The sequence below is a fragment of the Echiichthys vipera genome, assembly GCF_963691815.1.
Source record: "Echiichthys vipera genome assembly, chromosome: 10".
Lineage (NCBI taxonomy): Eukaryota > Metazoa > Chordata > Actinopteri > Perciformes > Trachinidae > Echiichthys > Echiichthys vipera.
The window spans coordinates 15,671,651-15,689,168 of record NC_139835.1 but is presented as its reverse complement, the minus strand read 5'-3'; the positions used below and the strand labels follow the sequence as shown (position 1 = coordinate 15,689,168).

General features: G+C 40.6%; 3 protein-coding genes across 3 annotated transcripts in view; all 3 read left to right on the top strand.

Moving 5' to 3' along the window:
* The first annotated feature begins 1,958 nt into the window (after positions 1-1,958).
* LOC310952954 (tubulin alpha chain-like) lies at positions 1,959-8,809 on the top strand. Its single transcript, XM_083921815.1, has 4 exons — positions 1,959-2,074; positions 6,422-6,644; positions 7,060-7,208; positions 7,490-8,809. The coding sequence occupies exons 1-4, from the start codon at positions 2,072-2,074 to the stop codon at positions 8,462-8,464; spliced, it is 1,350 nt and encodes a 449-aa protein (XP_083777941.1). The 5' UTR covers positions 1,959-2,071; the 3' UTR covers positions 8,465-8,809.
* Positions 8,810-10,497: 1,688 nt separating this feature from the next.
* LOC310952631 (trans-1,2-dihydrobenzene-1,2-diol dehydrogenase-like) lies at positions 10,498-14,295 on the top strand (the record flags this gene model as incomplete). The annotated part of the gene is made up of 7 exons (XM_083921295.1): positions 10,498-10,587; positions 11,433-11,544; positions 11,751-11,914; positions 12,018-12,270; positions 12,443-12,567; positions 13,821-13,971; positions 14,160-14,295. 7 exons carry the CDS (start codon positions 10,498-10,500, stop codon positions 14,270-14,272), a joined length of 1,008 nt encoding a protein of 335 aa, XP_083777421.1. The 3' UTR covers positions 14,273-14,295.
* Positions 14,296-15,998: 1,703 nt separating this feature from the next.
* The window catches only part of pofut2 (protein O-fucosyltransferase 2), a gene marked incomplete at its 5' end in the record, with an annotated part of 7,218 nt that continues 5,698 nt past the window's right edge, over positions 15,999-17,518 (top strand). The window contains 2 exons of the mRNA XM_083921023.1: positions 15,999-16,050; positions 16,526-16,607. Coding sequence (XP_083777149.1) covers positions 15,999-16,050; positions 16,526-16,607 — 134 coding nt within the window. The remainder of the gene's footprint in view (positions 16,051-16,525; positions 16,608-17,518) is intronic.

The following is a 17,518-nucleotide window of genomic DNA, read 5'->3' as shown; positions in this document are numbered from 1 at the left end:
GTCATTCACCTGATATTGCTGGTTCATTGCAATAAAATTGTTATTGATTAGAAGTTTACAATAAATACATTTTGACAGTAAAACTGCAATTGCCATGTCTAATTTATTCTGACTTAAGTGAAATAAGTTACTTATACTCAATAATATTGAGGTAACAATTTGCATTGACTTTTCTGAGTTGAAGGAAATTAAAATAAAGGCATTATAGCAACTTAAATAGAATAATTTGACTACTTATTAACACTAAATCTTTGATATAAAAATTGAGTTGGTTCAACATAATTAAGCTTGTAGAGGACAAAACAAATTGTGTTGGTTGTACTAAACTAATTGAGTTAATCCAGCTATAAAAGTCTCATGGAAAATACTCAATTATGGCTTAGTTGGAATTACTTAAAAAGATAAATGCAAATTGTTACAACAATTTTTTTTAAGTTGAGCCAGTGTATTTTTTTTTAGAGTGTACATATACATAAGTGCATGGATGGATCATGAGAAAACGGGCCCCTGGGCACAGATATGTAAGAGGCCCCCCACTCTGCCAACGTAGGAACAAGACACTCACATTCAAAGAGTCTACTTTAACTATTTTTGGACTAGTCTTCTTTTGTGGTCATTGTGCAATTATCTTTAGAAGGTTTTCTATGTGGTCATTTTGTTTCTCTTTATGGTCATTTTACATTCATTTTCAGTTGTTTTGTATATGTTTTGCATCTCTGGGATTTTTTTGCATGTTTTGTGGCGGTTTTGTATCTATTTGTAGACATTTTATGTTTTTATGTCATTTTGTTTCTCTCTAATTTGACATCTATTTTGAACCTGCTTGCGTATCTTTGTCGTCAGTTTTGTCTCTATGTGGCCTGTTTTCAGTCATTTAGCATCTCTTTGTGGTCGTTTTGTGGGGTTTTTAAATTACTGGAATGGGCTGTATTGGAAATGCTGGGCATAAAAAGCGATGGGGGTTATTACAGCAAGGAAATAAAAATATGATTAAGTAATGGATTGACAAACAAAATGGATGCATATACTGGCATGAATGATTAATTCAAAAGAGAAAAAAGGGGATTATGTGTTATAATTGACAGTATAAGGGTGACTTGAGCATTTAGACCATCAGGAAATTCTGATACATGTTGGGTATGGATCAAACAATATGTGAGGCAATTTATTTGATCAGTTAAATTGACAAGATTTCAAAAACAAAATTAATAGCAATTGGATTTAGGTGCTTGATCAGGTAGGACCTTTGAGTCAGCTTAAAACTCACTTTTATCCATTGGTCTTTAAGGGTTCCCATATGATGCTAATGTTCAAATTCATACTTGATTTTGGGTTCCTACTAGAACATGTTTACATTCTTTAATGTTAAAAGAAAATACAGGATTTTTCTCATACTGTCTGTCTGAATATATCTGTATATAGTCTCTGTCTAAAACACTCCGTCTTAGCACCTGCCTCTTTAAGACCCCCTCCTGGAAAAGCCCAGTCTGCCCTGATTGGTCAGTGTTTCCTGGTCTTCAGCATTTGTACTCTCTGATCTCTGCACCCTATTGCAGCTAGGCAGGGAATGGCTGTAACAGCACTGTAGCAGCCTTATACCTACAGTATCGTTGTGACATCAAAACTGAACAGGAATCCCGACGGCTCGTTTAAACAGACAGTTTTTGAATAAGGGCTGTGTGCATTCCTCTGGGGATGGAGAGTTTTGATACTTTTGCAGTATTTATTCGGCACTTTATAATAATATGAAGAGAGATCTGACTTGTCACAACATAGGACCTTTAACTGTACTGTACTCCTGTAGCCTTACCTGCCCCTCACTGTCGTTTGCTGTAAGCCTACCTCGCAATACATAAAGTGGCCTGCGCGCTCACAGTGCGCGCTCACGTGACAGAGGCAAGTAGGAGTGGTTTGCAGTTGAATATAGCGTGGCAGCTTCTCGCCCACCTGGCATTACTCACTCACTCGGACCACATTGTACGGCCGCTGTGAGAAGTTGAAGACAAAGCAAAGCCAGCTGCACGTTGATTTTTTTTTTGTCTTTTCAAGGACGTTCTACTAGGAAGCTACAATGGTAACGTATATTTTCACTTTCGGTTGAAGAGAAATGTTCCGATCCAAAGTTCCGTTTGTTTATCTAAAGTATCTAAAAACTGAGTGAGCGTTTCTTCGGTTTCTTAAACTACAAAGTGGGTCAGTGAATCTTCAGCATTTAAATGTGCTTGGGGGGGGAAAAGTGCCAAATTGGATGGTGCAATGCAGCAACTCTGCACTTCTCCCTCAGTGCCCCCCTGTAGCACTCTCGTGTCCGAAATAGACCCAGTGACTGGCAGTAAAGCTGAGCTGGCTGCTGGCCTGGATGAGCAGGTGCTGATGACCTGTCTACATCTTCAGACATCAGGAGACGCACACATAATAAACATATATCAGCATATATAGTGTGATTTTTGCTTTTGTTTTGGTTCTGCTCTTGGCGTTTATTTTATCAATAGTTTTTTTCAGATTTGGTGAAAGAGGTTATATCAAAAAGTATTTTTATAATATTTATAATGTCTTATTCTAGGGGGCTAGGTGGTTGGTGTGTATGTCTCAGAAAGGAATTTAGGTGTGTCCCATAATGCACCTATCAACAAGTCAGCTCAGCTTGAGACTAGTGTTTCTGCAGGCCAGGAAATCCATTTTCCCTCCAAATTCAAACAGTGGGATGGGCTTTTACGACTTATGCAACAATTTGTTTCAAGTCCCCTCCCCCACACACACAAATTAGAAAGCAAAGGCATTTGTTATTCCTAGTAAAATGTGACTGATGGCTAAGGAACCAGAGATTACCTTGCAGCCTCTTTTTAAAAAAAAATGTTTTTTACATACACCATGGCTAGTCTTATCTCTATGTCCGGTATTGAACACGCACACACACACAAACCTTTTATGTGTCCTGTTTGCACAGTAAGCGTAGTATAAACACAGCTGGTAAGCATTGTCAGTACTGGGTGGTTATATAAACCAAATTGTCTTCAGCTGTATACCCACCCTGATCAAATATTCCTCCTGGTGCATAAAATTGACCTCTTAAATTGTAAATGTTTGTTTTGATAAACATAATCCAGGTATTGTAATACACCAAGGTTCATAAGTGAATTATATGGCTGTATCACGCCCTGTGCAAGATGTTTTTAATAATAATTGGCCTCCTCCATGCTTGTAGTACAATGGCAAACTTCAGAATGACGCATCAGAACACGTCATGACAGGACTGGATTCAAAAGAAAGGCTTACCGTGCAAACATGAATGTGCTTAGTATATGTCACAATGGCCAGTCGATTACGGTATATTGTGTGCAATTGTCATCCCAGTCTTGGATTGCCTGACAAAGCTAGTTTGACCACATTTTTTTTGATTAAAGCAAAGAAAGAGAAATCTGAAGGGCGACGGATGTAGAATAGCCAGCCAGTGAGGGCTTATGTTGGTAATCGATTAATAGATTGGGGTAACAACATATGAAAGACCTAGGAGTTCATCTGTTATTTATCAGAATCAGTCGTGTTCATCCTTGAGCATGGATATCCACTATAAAATTGTATGGCATTAGTTTTGTGGGGTTTTTTCCACAAATCAATAGAAGAAAGGTCAAAGGGTCATCACAGCAGCACAATTATCCCCAAATAAATTCATGCCGATTCACTTGTTGGATCCAGAGCGGACACGGATGTGTGGGTGGCAGATTTCTAGTTGATGGTGGTTAGGGACTACAAAATCATCCTTTAAAAAAAAAAAAAAAGCCATGAATATCCATATCCAATATGATGTCAATCTGGCCTGTAGATGGTTAACAATTACTGGTCTCCATTAAGGTGTGGGACTGAACAATAGACCAAATGAAAAAGGAAATGCGGTATAACTAAGAACAAAGTAAGCATCCATACGAAATAGAAAGAGACACAAAGATCAAATTAATATGTCTGCTTTTTGTCTTAAAGTATGGTTTCATGTGCATCATAATAAACTACAAACATGGCAGTTTGGGCTGTGACGATGGGGTATTCTGGGATCTCTGTTCCCATGTCTGCTGACCTGAAGAAAGCTTTTGACAAAGTGATTGCTCTTTTTCTATCTAGTTCACTTTTCCTATAGCTCACGCTTCCTATTCATCTGTACCCTATGTAGAGTATTTATTATCTTTAGTCACACACAAAACTGGAATCTCAAGAACATGTGGGCTCAGACATGCCCTTGTTTACGTCAAATACAGACACACCCTGACAGGTTCTAGAGACAGGAGAGTTTGCTTGGAGCCTCCTCTGTCTTGTTGTTACTTACTATATTTATGCTTGTGCTAATTACTAATAGTGTCCCAGCATTTAAGTAACAACATCATTTTAACAGAAAATATCTGTACACTACATGTATCATTTTTAACTTGAACATTAAAGAATTAGTTCGCAAATTGCAGCAAACTTTCAGCAGATCAGTTGTAAAATTCAACCAGGCAGTAGCCACTATTTTGGGGACTGCCAGTCAGTGTTTACTGAAACAGTAAGCCTTTGCTTCTAGGTGTCAGGTTAGTATGAGAAACCTAAAATAGCTGCCACACAGAGCTCTGCTAACCCAGAAACCCAGGCCAGTGTGGTGAGAGTCACCTCACCACAAATACATCTTACCAATCCTTGATCAACATGGATTTAGTGAGATTTTACAGACTCTAATATTATACAGTGTTGTTCTCTTACCCCCACCAGCCCTGTCCCTTATCAGTCTAATCATTGCAAAACGGGAAAGTTGGGGGAAGGATAAAAATAGCAGCTTGACATGAAGCAACAGGAGATGTATAGTATGTCTAAAGTTGTCACTGCTGTATAGAGTAATGGGAAGATGGTTCTATGGTGCTTTTGTGTATCCTGCATCTTTCTGAATGCAAAGATTTGCTTGATTTTCCTTTGTTTTTAATTAAAGATTGAATTTTAGCACTTGGCAATCTTCACTTTAGAGACTGGTAGCTTGTGATGGACAGCATTGTCTCTTGTTTTTAGCTAATCCAGCAAATTAGATAGTAAACAAATTTGAGATTAGTTTTAAACTTTAGTTCTTTTTTTTTTTAAACTAAAGATCATCTTGCAATGTGAATCCTACCAGCTGTGAACCCAAATCTGGCCAGAGGCCTAAAGTGTTGGGGCAATAGCCCTTCCCTGCTTCCTACCCTCCTACTTCTGGGTCCCTTGCTCAGACCACACCCATTACCGAACTTTGCCTTCATTGTGATCTGAACTACACACCTTTAACGTTTCCTGACTTTGTCTTGCACAATTGCGACACTATCACAGCGACAAACTCTGTTCAAAGTCAGACAGAAATATAAACACCTGGCAAAGTACTCAAAATATCCTGTTAGTTCCTGCTAACACAGTTGCCAGCAATAGTCCCCTACTACCGGATATGATAAAGAGACAGCAACTATTGTATAAGTAGTGTGGTAAAATCTTGGATTACCTAAATGATTTCATCTCAGCCTAGGTGTCTTGTATGCCGTCACACTGCCCAAAACTATTTGGAGCCAGTCAGTTCCACGTAAATCTGTTTTCCAGCATTAACTTAGTGCAGTGAAGGACAACATCCGATGAGTATCCAACATCCAATTGCAAAGATTGTAGCCTACATCTTTAGGCAAATACTGTAGGGAGAGGCTAATGCAAACACAGTAATACGTCAAGTCTAATGAAATCCTGTGACACATAGATGGCATGGCTAAGAGTGTTTTTCACTTATAACAGATGTTAAAGCTGGATAAAATGCATGTCAGTACTGGAAGGCTTTCTAAATCCTCTAGTTTTCCTCTCTTTTGAAGCCCTCAATGATTTTTATAATTCCACAATCAACATTCTTTTCTAAAGCAACCCAATGCTAGCTACTACTCTCCAAATAGTAAGCAAACACAACACTGTGCGTGTCGATTACTTATCTATATATTACTTAAGTATTGTGTTTCTTGTCTTTTTCATTTGGATCATCTTCGTAGTAGTTTTTAGAATGTTAACTGCAGTTGTTCTCTGAACTCGGCCTCCATTTCAGCTCATGATTTTGAGTCCCAGTGACAGCTGCAGCAAATCTGCTTGTTGTTTCAACTTCAGCCTTCTTTCCCCCGTACATCTATTTGCTTCCACCTTGTGGCCGAGTTTCTAAATGACTCCTATGGATCAGTAGGGTTCATGTGTAGAAATCGGATTATAATACAATTAGCCCTTGGTGATATTCTGCAAAGCAAAAATCAACATCCTTCACTACTGTATGTTTCAAGCTCTTCACTGGAAAAGAGTATGCAATCTTTTCCTTTCCCTGCATTGCTACTTTATCTTCCCTAACTTTGTATTTCCCTCTTCTTTTCTGTGCCCCCCCCCTTTTTTTTTAACTTCTCCCCTTCTCTTCCAGCGTGAATGCATCTCTATCCACGTCGGCCAAGCTGGTGTCCAGATGGGGAACACCTGCTGGGAGCTCTACTGCCTGGAACACGGTATCCAGCCGGACGGCCAGATGCCCGACCGCAAGCCTGTGGGAGGCCACGACGACTCCTTCACCACCTTCTTCAGTGAGACTGGGGCTTCGAAGTATGTCCCAAGAGCGATCTTTGTTGACCTGGAACCCACTGTCATTGGTCAGTAGTGTTATGCTATGGTTTTAGATAGCAGGAGTGAGTCATTAATGAAGATGGTAGTATCGTCCTTTGGGATAAAGATAATGCAATGTGTCACTTTTGCAAGACAGATATTTCATGTGAAAATGTGAGAGAAATGATTCTAATCATCCATCATTATGCACAGCCATTGTCAATCAAGTTGTCAATAGCCTACACAGCATAGGGTTTATATTGAACTATGTTTTGAGGATGAAGTTGTGTCTTACTTTAACTAACCTTTTCATATAATTAACCAAACCACACAAATCTTCATCTGCATGGTGTGATAGCTCCAAGAATGAGGTATCACAGTCTTAGTGATTATGTATTTATTTTTTCCATGACAAACGAAATAGTTTTCTCATCTGCCACTTTTGCCTTTTTAATTTCACAGATGAGGTGCGCACAGGAACATACCGTCAACTGTTTCACCCAGAACAACTGATCTCAGGAAAGGAAGATGCAGCAAACAACTACGCCCGTGGACACTACACCATCGGCAAAGAGATTATTGACAATGTCCTAGACAGAATCCGCAAACTGGTAAGGCACTACAGCAGCATAGGCACTAGTTTCAGGGACTGTAGGTCGCATGGATGTTGAACTTGCAGATCTGTGAGGATAGTGTCGATGGAAAAGCTAAGAGCTCTTGTTATTGGGGTCTCAGAACAAGGGTTGTAATGTGTAACCTTCAGTGCCATGTTACCAATCCATTTACAATTATGCTATTGGTTTGCACAATACTAGGTACATGGTATATTGATACTGTAATAATTCATGTATGCAACGGTGTGTGACAATAGCAAAATTTTATCTATCTGTAGGCTGATCAGTGCACAGGTCTCCAAGGCTTCCTGGTCTTCCACTCCTTTGGTGGAGGCACTGGCTCAGGTTTCACCTCCCTGCTGATGGAGAGACTATCCGTTGACTTTGGGAAAAAGTCCAAGCTTGAGTTTGCCATCTACCCAGCCCCGCAGGTTTCCACAGCAGTAGTAGAGCCATACAACTCCATCCTGACCACCCACACCACCCTGGAGCACTCAGACTGTGCCTTCATGGTGGACAACGAGGCCATCTACGACATCTGCCGTAGGAACCTCGATATTGAACGCCCGTCATATACCAACCTGAACAGGCTCATCAGCCAGATTGTCTCATCCATCACAGCCTCACTTCGCTTCGATGGAGCCCTGAATGTTGACCTGACAGAGTTCCAGACCAACTTGGTACCTTACCCTCGTATCCACTTCCCTCTGGCCACCTATGCTCCAGTCATCTCTGCAGAGAAAGCCTACCATGAGCAGCTCTCAGTTGCTGAGATCACAAATGCTTGCTTTGAGCCAGCCAATCAAATGGTGAAGTGTGATCCTCGTCATGGTAAATACATGGCCTGCTGTCTGCTGTATCGTGGCGATGTGGTGCCCAAAGATGTCAACACCGCCATTGCTGCCATTAAGACCAAACGCACCATCCAGTTTGTGGACTGGTGCCCCACAGGCTTCAAGGTGGGCATCAACTATCAGCCTCCAACGGTGGTTCCTGGAGGAGACCTGGCCAAGGTGCAGAGGGCTGTGTGCATGCTGAGCAACACCACAGCCATCGCTGAGGCCTGGGCCCGTCTCGACCACAAGTTTGACCTCATGTACGCCAAGAGAGCCTTTGTCCACTGGTATGTTGGGGAGGGCATGGAGGAGGGAGAGTTCTCTGAGGCCAGAGAAGATATGGCTGCTCTGGAGAAGGATTATGAAGAGGTGGGGATTGACTCCTTTGAGGAGGATGAAGAAGGAGAAGAATATTAGATGGGCTTAGCTGGAATTTGCCAGACAATGGCAGGGACAAAACTAGTCTATTGATTAAATAGACAGTATTTAAGAAATGCAACACGATGAACACATTTTTTTGGTTTTATTTACCTTTTTTGATTAAAAACAAATCAGCTAGCTGTAAAGCTTCTTTGTTGTGCCATTAAGATTACTTATTTAAAATCCAGAGTGTTCTTAAAATACCTGTCTACTATAAGTTTGAAACCTGTTTTGTTGCTCAATAAATCTCTCCCTAAAATAAACCTGTTTTTTTTTTTTTAACTGTAAAAAAGGAATCCATCTGTGTCGGTCTGTCATTAAACCTTTTTTATTTATACCCAATGTTAAGCAGTGGTTTTGTTTCAGTAGTTTTACAGCTCAGCCACTAGGGTTCAGTAAAATCCAGTTCATGAAGCTACTTCTTCTGAGAAGAAACTGATCATCCTTTTATCAATCAAACACAACTCTCACAATTCGCTTCATTACTCTGTGAGTTTTTGGCATATTTGATACACACATTAAATTGTATGTTACCTCATTGGGTATTGCCAACTGAACCAAGAAAGCAACACTTTCTTTGACTGTTTTTAAGCAAACTATAAACATACACTCACCGGCCACTTTATTGCAACTGTCCAAGTGCTTGTTAATGCAAATTTCTAATCAGTGAATCACATGGCAGCAACTCAATGCATTTTGGCATGTAGACATGGCCAAGATGATCTTCTGCAGTTCAGACCGAGCATCAGAATGGGGAAGAACGGTGATTTAAGTGACTTTGAACGTGGCATGGTTGTTCGTGCCAGACGGGCTGGTCTGAGTATTTCAGAAACTGCTGATCTACTGGGATTTTCACGCACAACCATCTCTAGGGTTTACAGAGAATGGTCTGAAAAATAGAAAATATCCAGTGAGCGGCAGTTCTGTGGGCGCAAATGCCTTGTTGATGTCAGAGGAGACAGGCCAGACTGGTTTGAGCTGATAGAAAGGCAACAGTAACTCAAATATCCACTGGTTACAACAGAGGAACGCAGGGGAGCATCTGTGAACACACAACAAGACCTACTTTCTAGCAGAGAGGGAACAGCAGCAGAAGACCACACTAACACTTTATTAAGCACTAGGTGCACCTTATTGAGTGGCCCATGTACTGTAGCCTACCACAAGGGGCAGATTAAGGGTGTCATGAGCTACTCTTTTTGAACAGGTAATTAATGCCATGAAGACATGCTAGGTATTCAGTATTATGTGGCCCACACACACACACACTTGAGTTGCACTAGCATACACACAGAGATGACCTTTACTATAAACATTACTGCTACAGAATAGGCATTCACAGTGCATTTGTAAAGTGGTAAAACCTGCAACATCTGCAACAGTATAAAACTTTAACTTTATAAAACTATTATGTTGTCAATTCAGATATTTTCTTCAGTAGATCTTGGTGTTCTTCCAGCCATTGTGCTCTTCTTTTTTCACATTTCATTTTTTGCTGTTGTTCACTAACAGTGATGTATTGTGAGAAACCAGATTAACTTTGTGAACTTGGCCACATGAACATTGAGACAGCTGATGGAGTAGATGTGGGCATATTACATTTTCAAAATTCAAAAGAGTCTTGCCAATCCAGGGGCCCTTGCACATGGGGCCTCCAGTCTGCAGCCTAAATCAACCTGTGTATTAATCCACACCTACCTATCACCTTTACTTTGCATGCATTCTTGTGCTACAATGTACACTGGGTAATTTTGCTGAAACATTAGAACAGCTCTGTTTTATCTATGTCCCAATTATAATATTGTTCTGAAATGATACATGTATAAAACCATAGATTCTGTATACGTCTCTTATACAACACAGGCCTTCCGTATATCTAGTGTGGAGGCGCCCCTGGTGGTCGTTGAGGTTGCATTGGTCGGGCTGACGTTCTAACGAGAGCAGAGAGAGAGAGAGAGCAGCACGCCGCACGGTTGTGTAACAGGGTTAGCAGAGTTTTACCTTTACTCGCGTTGTTAACATAGCTTACAATGGCAACACGCTGGGGAATATGCAGTGCAGGCAAAATTAGTCACGACTTCTCAGTTGCTTTACGGACCCTGCCTCCCGAAGACCACGAGGTAACTTCTGACGACGTATATTTCTGTTTATGTACACCATATATACTGAGCCTGGCATAAAGTGGAAATTGTGCACATTTGTATTGTGTTCTCTGCGAGAAACTTACGTCACAGGAAGTCATCGTTTATCTCTAAATTGATAGGTTTGGACTAATGGGAAAAGGTTACATCAATGGGTTAGCCTAAAAAAGTGGAAATTAATTAATTAAACGTATTAACACACTTGCACACAAACGATATCAGATATCAACAGCTCCCATTAGTCTAACACCAGTGTTGCTTGATCAAAGCCCTTCATCCCAAATACATCAGGGCCGGTTTCACAAATATATTTTGTTCTGGTGTGGTTCGGCCAGCCATTTTTCTGCTAGATTAGTCTAAACATTTTAGAGTACATTTTAGAGTATTTTAACTCTAAAAAGTTGCCACTAGGCTAACTGTGGACAAAAGGCCATTTTAAGCCGGTTAATTTAGACAGCTATCTAAAGTCTGACTAGCAGTTAGATCTAAGCCAAGGTCTATCTTTGTAAAACTGACTTAACTGAGTTAGGTAAGTCATTTCTGTGTAGCTGACAGCAAGGTCAGCCAACCACTGAACAGGTTTTTAACATTGCAAGCAGTGCCTCCCATACAAGGGACCACTTCCGACCTGCAGTTAAACAGTGTTATGTGTAAACACCACACCCACTGTACTTTTTTAAGCATAATTGGCCAGTGAGTACAGATATGTTTGGGGTTAATGTGAAGTGATCTTTCCAGCTTTGTTGTTTATCATTTCATAAACTAGAGTTGCTGGCCGGTGCATTTCATTAATCAACAGATCTCATTTGTGTGTTCATCCTCAGATAGTGGCTGTCGCAGCAAGGGACCTGCAGCGTGCTGAAGAATTTGCCAAAAAGCACGACATCCCTCGAGCATATGGGAGTTATGATGAGTTGGCTAACGATCCAGACATCGGTTGGTTCTTCTGACAGCGCAAGGCATAATGTTTTGATCTAAATTTAATCCGAAAATTCTACTCGACTGAAATGTCTTTAGGCCAGTCACTGAATCTCAACCAGCTCCAAGACAGCTAATCACCAGCGGTCTCTGCATGGCATACATTCTCTACTTGGAGTAGTCAAGTGTTAAATAATGTTTCTAAACACACTCTTCCTCTCTAGATGTGGTGTACATCGGCACCATCCACCCTCACCACCTGAGCACTGGCAAGCTCGTTATGAAGTCCAAAAAGAACGTGCTGATTGAGAAGCCCCTGGCCATGAATTCAGAAGAGGTGCAGGAACTAATTTCTGCAGCCCAAGACAACAGTGTCTTTCTCATGGAGGTAAACTAAAGGATTTTTGTTTCTCTCTCTTTTTTTTTTTTTTTAGACTAAAATCATATGTACTTCTCACCATCTTTTCAACCCATTCCATGTGTCCATTCAGGCAATATGGACACGTTTCTTTCCGGTATCCCTTGAGGTAAGGAGACTGCTGGGCCAAGGTGAAGTTGGTGATGTTCAGATGGTGAGAGCTGATCTGGGGGCTCCACTCACCCATATTCCTCGCTTGGCTGAGAGGAAGTTAGGAGGGGGAGCACTGCTGGACCTGGGCATCTACTGTCTGCAGTTTATCCTCATGGTTTTTAATGGCGAGAGGCCTGAGTCCATCCAAGCCACAGGGCATTGCATAGACACAGGTGATTGTCTCAAGGAAGTCAATTTACAAAGCCAATATTTTAGTAAATGGCTACTTATATTATTTGATTGAATATTTACAGTTTGAATACCTGTTCATCTACTTACTAAGATAGATTACAAGGCACCAAAGATTCCAGGGTTATCAAAGCTCTCCCTATATCTTTTGTACAGGTGTTGATGGAACGGCAGTTTTGGTCCTAAAGTTTTCAGGAAACAGACTGGCCGTTTGCACTTGTTCGATCACCATGATGCTGACCTGTGATGCAGTTATCACGGGGACCAAAGGCACCATTAAGGTAAGAGCACGCAGTAAGAAAAGTGAAACATCTCCATGCACGACCAAACAACACAAATATTACAATATAATAGTATTAGCTACTGTTAAAGTTATAAGTAGGCTAGCGTTCACATTAATATAGTCATGTTAGCATTGAGCTCCGAATACAGTTAAACCAAGTGCCAACAACAGCAATTTTCCTGGTTGATCCAATACGGAAGGCTACTGCCACTAGGGGCAGGTTTCATACTAGAGCAGTTTCTTATTGACCCCCATGTTAAACAGTCTGTTTTGACAGCATTATTAAATCTATTTAAGGCCTGGTACAAAAAAAACATTCTAGTCTGTATATTTAGGTCATATCTCAATGACAACACTGAGGGGGTGATTTTTTTTTCTTCCAGGTTAGATTTTATTTTTATTGGAGGTTGAAGTTTATGGATAATCAGGGGCAGCCTCTTGAGTGACAGCTAGCTGCTGGTCCTCAATTTGCCTTGGAGGTATACATCAGTCAGATGGACGTATCTCCCACCCCCAACGTCACGTCAATGCCCTTTTTTAGTAAGAGGAAATGAAGAGTAGGGAGAGGAAAAGTCTGACAAGGTGGCGACTCTCGTAGGCGAGTACAATTGGATCCAATTGAGAGAAAGGATCTCGGTGTAGAGGCAACGTCCATTTTGCGTTAAACAAAAGTTTTGCTGCCCGCCGAGCATATAGACTTTTTTGTTCTGTTGGTGTTTTTAGTTAATGCCGTTTGCATTTAAATTGCCCACTTAGTATAAGCTGTTGAATATACTAAACCAGGGGTGCCCAACCCTGCTCCTGGAGAGCTACTGCCCTGCATGTTTTAGGTGTGCTCGTTATCAAGTAGCTGAAGCCCGTCACAGGTTTGATAATCATTAGACTCAGGTGTGTTGGAGGAGGGAGAAACCTAAAACATGCAGGGCAGTAGCTCTCCAGGAGCAGGATTGGGCACCCCTGTACTAAACCATCAGGTCTAGTAAGTTGGATTGTTCGTTGGATTTTACAGAGACTTGGCAATCGGTGAGAACAGAAGAAGCTTGATTTACTTGCTTTCACTGCTAACTAGTCAAAAGAAAAAGTTTACTGCTGTGGCTCTTTGTCCATAATAAATGATCCATAAAACTCAGTCACCTGCAAACAACGTCATGCTAAATATAAACTACGAATGTATACAAACATTTATCCTTTGTATGAATGGCTCTAACACTTTATGCAAGGTGAGTAACAAGAGACTGATTTCAACACCAGGTCCCCAACCACATGTGGTGCCCCACAACCTTGGAGGTGAGTGGGAAAGAGACACAGTTCCCTCTGCCAGAGGCTGGCATGCCACTTAACTTCACCAACAGCACAGGTCTACGATATGAAGCTGAGGAGGTCCGCCACTGTCTGTTGAAAGGTAAGATGCTCTAATGCATACAAATAGAAGAGCCATTAGGATTGTTATGATCTGATATTGATTGATCTGATCAGTTTAATTTATTAACATTTCAGTCATTTGTTATATCCAAGTGTAAATCCCACACTTAAGATTTTAAAATCTGATCGTGACCAAGATATCTTATGTGATTGCTCGTTTCCCTCTAGGACTGAAGGAGAGCCCAGGGATGCCGTGGGCTCACTCCAGCCTGTTAGCAGAAGTTATAGATGAGGCCCGAAGACAACTGGGAGTGACATATGACCAGGATAACATACAGTGATGCTTTCAACGTAAGATCCGGGGCTGTATTTATCAAGCGTCTTAGAGTTTAATTTTACACTTAAGTCCTGAGGATTTGAAAAATGTAGTCCTACTCTCAAACTTGAGAATAAAAGCTATTTATCAACTTTCTACTCTCCAAGATATTTAAGAGACCCCCACAGGTGTCCTAAGTAGTTAGGAGTTGCCAGCAGGGGATGGCAGTGAGGCGAGAGAGACGTGCCAGAACGTCCAGGGAGCGGAAGGATGTCCTGGCTTTGTCTGATGACGAGCAGCTGATCAAACGGTATCGTTTAGACAGAGCGGGTATTATTTTTGTCCCAGATTTAATAAGGGCCGTCATCTCATCAGCAACATCAGGCAGCAGAGCTTTCACAGCAGAACTAAAGGTCAACACAATGCTTCGATATCTCGCCACTGGGAAAATGCAACAGTGTAACGCTGATGATTTGGGGCCATCACAACCATCAGTTAGCAGAATTGTTATGGTAACAATTATGGCCCTTACTGCTCCTCACCTCGTTGTCGTTTCATTGACTTTTCAACTACACCCCTGCTAATTCAGCAGAAGCAAACTGCATTCATGCAGGTAGCTGGCTTCCCTGGAGTGGTCGGTGCAATCGATGGTACACATGTAAGGATCATCGCTCCAAGTGTGGACGAGAGTGTTTGCTAATAGGAAGAGGTACCACAGCATCAACACGCAAGTAGTGTTCGATGCAGACCACCCATGATGCACGGATACTAAATGAAAGTGGTCTGAAGCAGCTTTCTGAGAGGCACATTGGGCCACCTGGTTGTCACCTAACCGATGGCTGAAGATTTGAGAGGCGTTTAGTTGAATTGATATGTCTTCCCATGCCTGTTTTTTGTCATGGATGGTAAACGTCGGGCTGAACTTGCCTTTAATGATGAGCTTCTTTACCTCGACTAGCTTTACTAACAACAGTGTCTCCTCCTCTCGCCAGTTTGGTTTTCTTTTCGATTCCATGTCGATTTCTGCATGTGGCTGCAGTGAGCTAGTGTATATATAGAGCCACCCACACCAGTTTCAAATGAGTTGCCTAATTAATGAATTGGAAAGAAAAGGAAACATTTATTTTTGATTCATTGCCAATATTGTTTGTTTGTTTTGTATTATTTTGTAGATTATTATCAAAATATACACGCCCATTGTCCACTTCAATATTTCTAAGATATTTCTTTATTCTTAGACAAGGGATTCCCTTCTGTGATAGGTCATTTCTATGGACACAGAAATGACGTCACCTAAAATTCCGTTTACGGCACATAGTAATGTCGTAATTCAGCTCTGAGAGTGACACTTAAGCTTCAGTCCTACACTTTGCTGAAAGTGTAAGACGCTTGATAAATAACTTTTAAGTGCAGCTTTCAGCAAAGAATTTTTTTACTCATTAGTCAACTCTTAGCAGAGTTCTTAGGAGTAATGAGATAGATCGACTTGTTGTATGTTGAATTGAGATGAATTGGCTCTTTGATATGACCTACAAAAGAATTTCCCAGTCTGGGATCATTAAAGTTATTCTATTCTAATTCTAAGAAGCTTGATAAATACGGCCCCTGGACTTCAACATGCAGAATGATGAAATCTAAATCCAGACACGTACAGGATCATAGTAGATGTTTTGGTGAAGCTTATTATTTGTTCGTGTGTGTCACACAGTATGTGAAAGAGAGAAGGTGAGTGTAATGCAGTAACATTAACAATGGCTGAGTCCTATTCAAGTGGTCCTAGTAAGCCACTACAGTGTGACAATGGTTAGACAGTATGCACAATAGAAGGGCCCTAAAACCAAAGTTGTGAAATAAAATTCAGCCATCATTCATTGTATCAGTGCTTTTTTACTGTGAAATTTCAAAAAGTCTGTCAAATAAGTCTAATGAGATTAGCTAAAACCTCTCACCTTATGTTTTAACTTTAATTCATTTTCAGGTATTTTGTATGTTTCATTGAGTCTCTTGGCTGTTATTAGGCAAATAAACCCAAGTGAAAATCGAGCTGGGGTTTAATTGTTTGTTCATTGACTAATGTGGAATTAAGTATTTCAGATTCACCAGCATGCATGTTACTACTGGTTGCTTGGCAACTGTAAAGACGCTTTTAACCCTTCCGGAAGTGCGTGGCTCTCCATGGGAAATATGGCGCACAAATCAGTGCATATATCAGCGGTATTCTTTGCTTCAGTCTATTCGTTTACCTCATTTTGTTTGTCTATTTCCCTCGCCTTTGCAGTATTTGAAACAGTAGATGCCGACAATGTTTTCAGTGCAAGCCACACGGCTACTGTACCCATCGCTGCCGCTAGGGATCTACGGTGAGTTGCCTGACATGCTACCTTACTGTTAGCTCAATGCTAACCATAGGCTGTGATGCTAACCATAGGCTGTGATGCTAACACAGTGATGCTAACGCAGTTATACTATCGCCATTTGTTACTCTTATACGTTATGTTCAACTATAATGGTCATGTTTATTTTTACGGTAACCGCAGCTTCAAATAACCCACCTTGCCCCGTTAATGCTGCACGTCTTTCTAGTTTTTTGACAGTTAAGTGTGCGTTCTTGGCGAGGTAACGTTAGAAGTGTACCTGACTCCATTGAAAAAAATGTCAGTTTAATGACTAATCTCGTATTAGAAGCACTCACTCTTATTAGACCTGTCCATTAATACATTTAGCAGAACACTTTTGTGTTGTAGTGAATTTCGGCGCATAAATCGTTGAATTAGCAGCACCTCAATCTCTTACTTTCCACCCTTTACATCATAATCGGGTCAGCACAGTAACGTAAAAGCTCATTCATTTGTTCATTTGGACAGCACATTTCAACAACAGGGTCATAAAACATTAAACGCATTGAGAAGAAACACGCAAAATGACATTAAGATATTAAGACATTAAGATAATTGTAATTACAAAAATGATAAACGAGCAAATAAAATATTTAGATGGTGTTCCCCTTTTAGGTTATGTGTTTTCTAAGGGTGGATTTATTTCACTAAACCGAATATGGTAGCTACCAAGTAATGATGTACAAAATTAGTGTTTAAATTTATAAAATAAATTAATATTATTTAGGGGATGTGATACTATGTGTCTCAAAAGTATGTCTCACTGTCAAATATGATTGTTAATGTAAGTTGGTATGAATTACTTACTGGTAGTTATACTTGTGCATGTGCATTGGTTTGCAACATTGTTGTTCTGTGCATATTGATCCAGCATC

Bases quoted from the DNA above. Each gene is read 5' to 3' on its own strand.
- LOC310952954 (XM_083921815.1), top strand. The intron at 6,645-7,059 runs GTCAGTAGTGTT...TTAATTTCACAG, and splicing joins CCTGGAACCCACTGTCATTG to ATGAGGTGCGCACAGGAACA. The intron at 7,209-7,489 runs GTAAGGCACTAC...ATCTATCTGTAG, and splicing joins TAGACAGAATCCGCAAACTG to GCTGATCAGTGCACAGGTCT.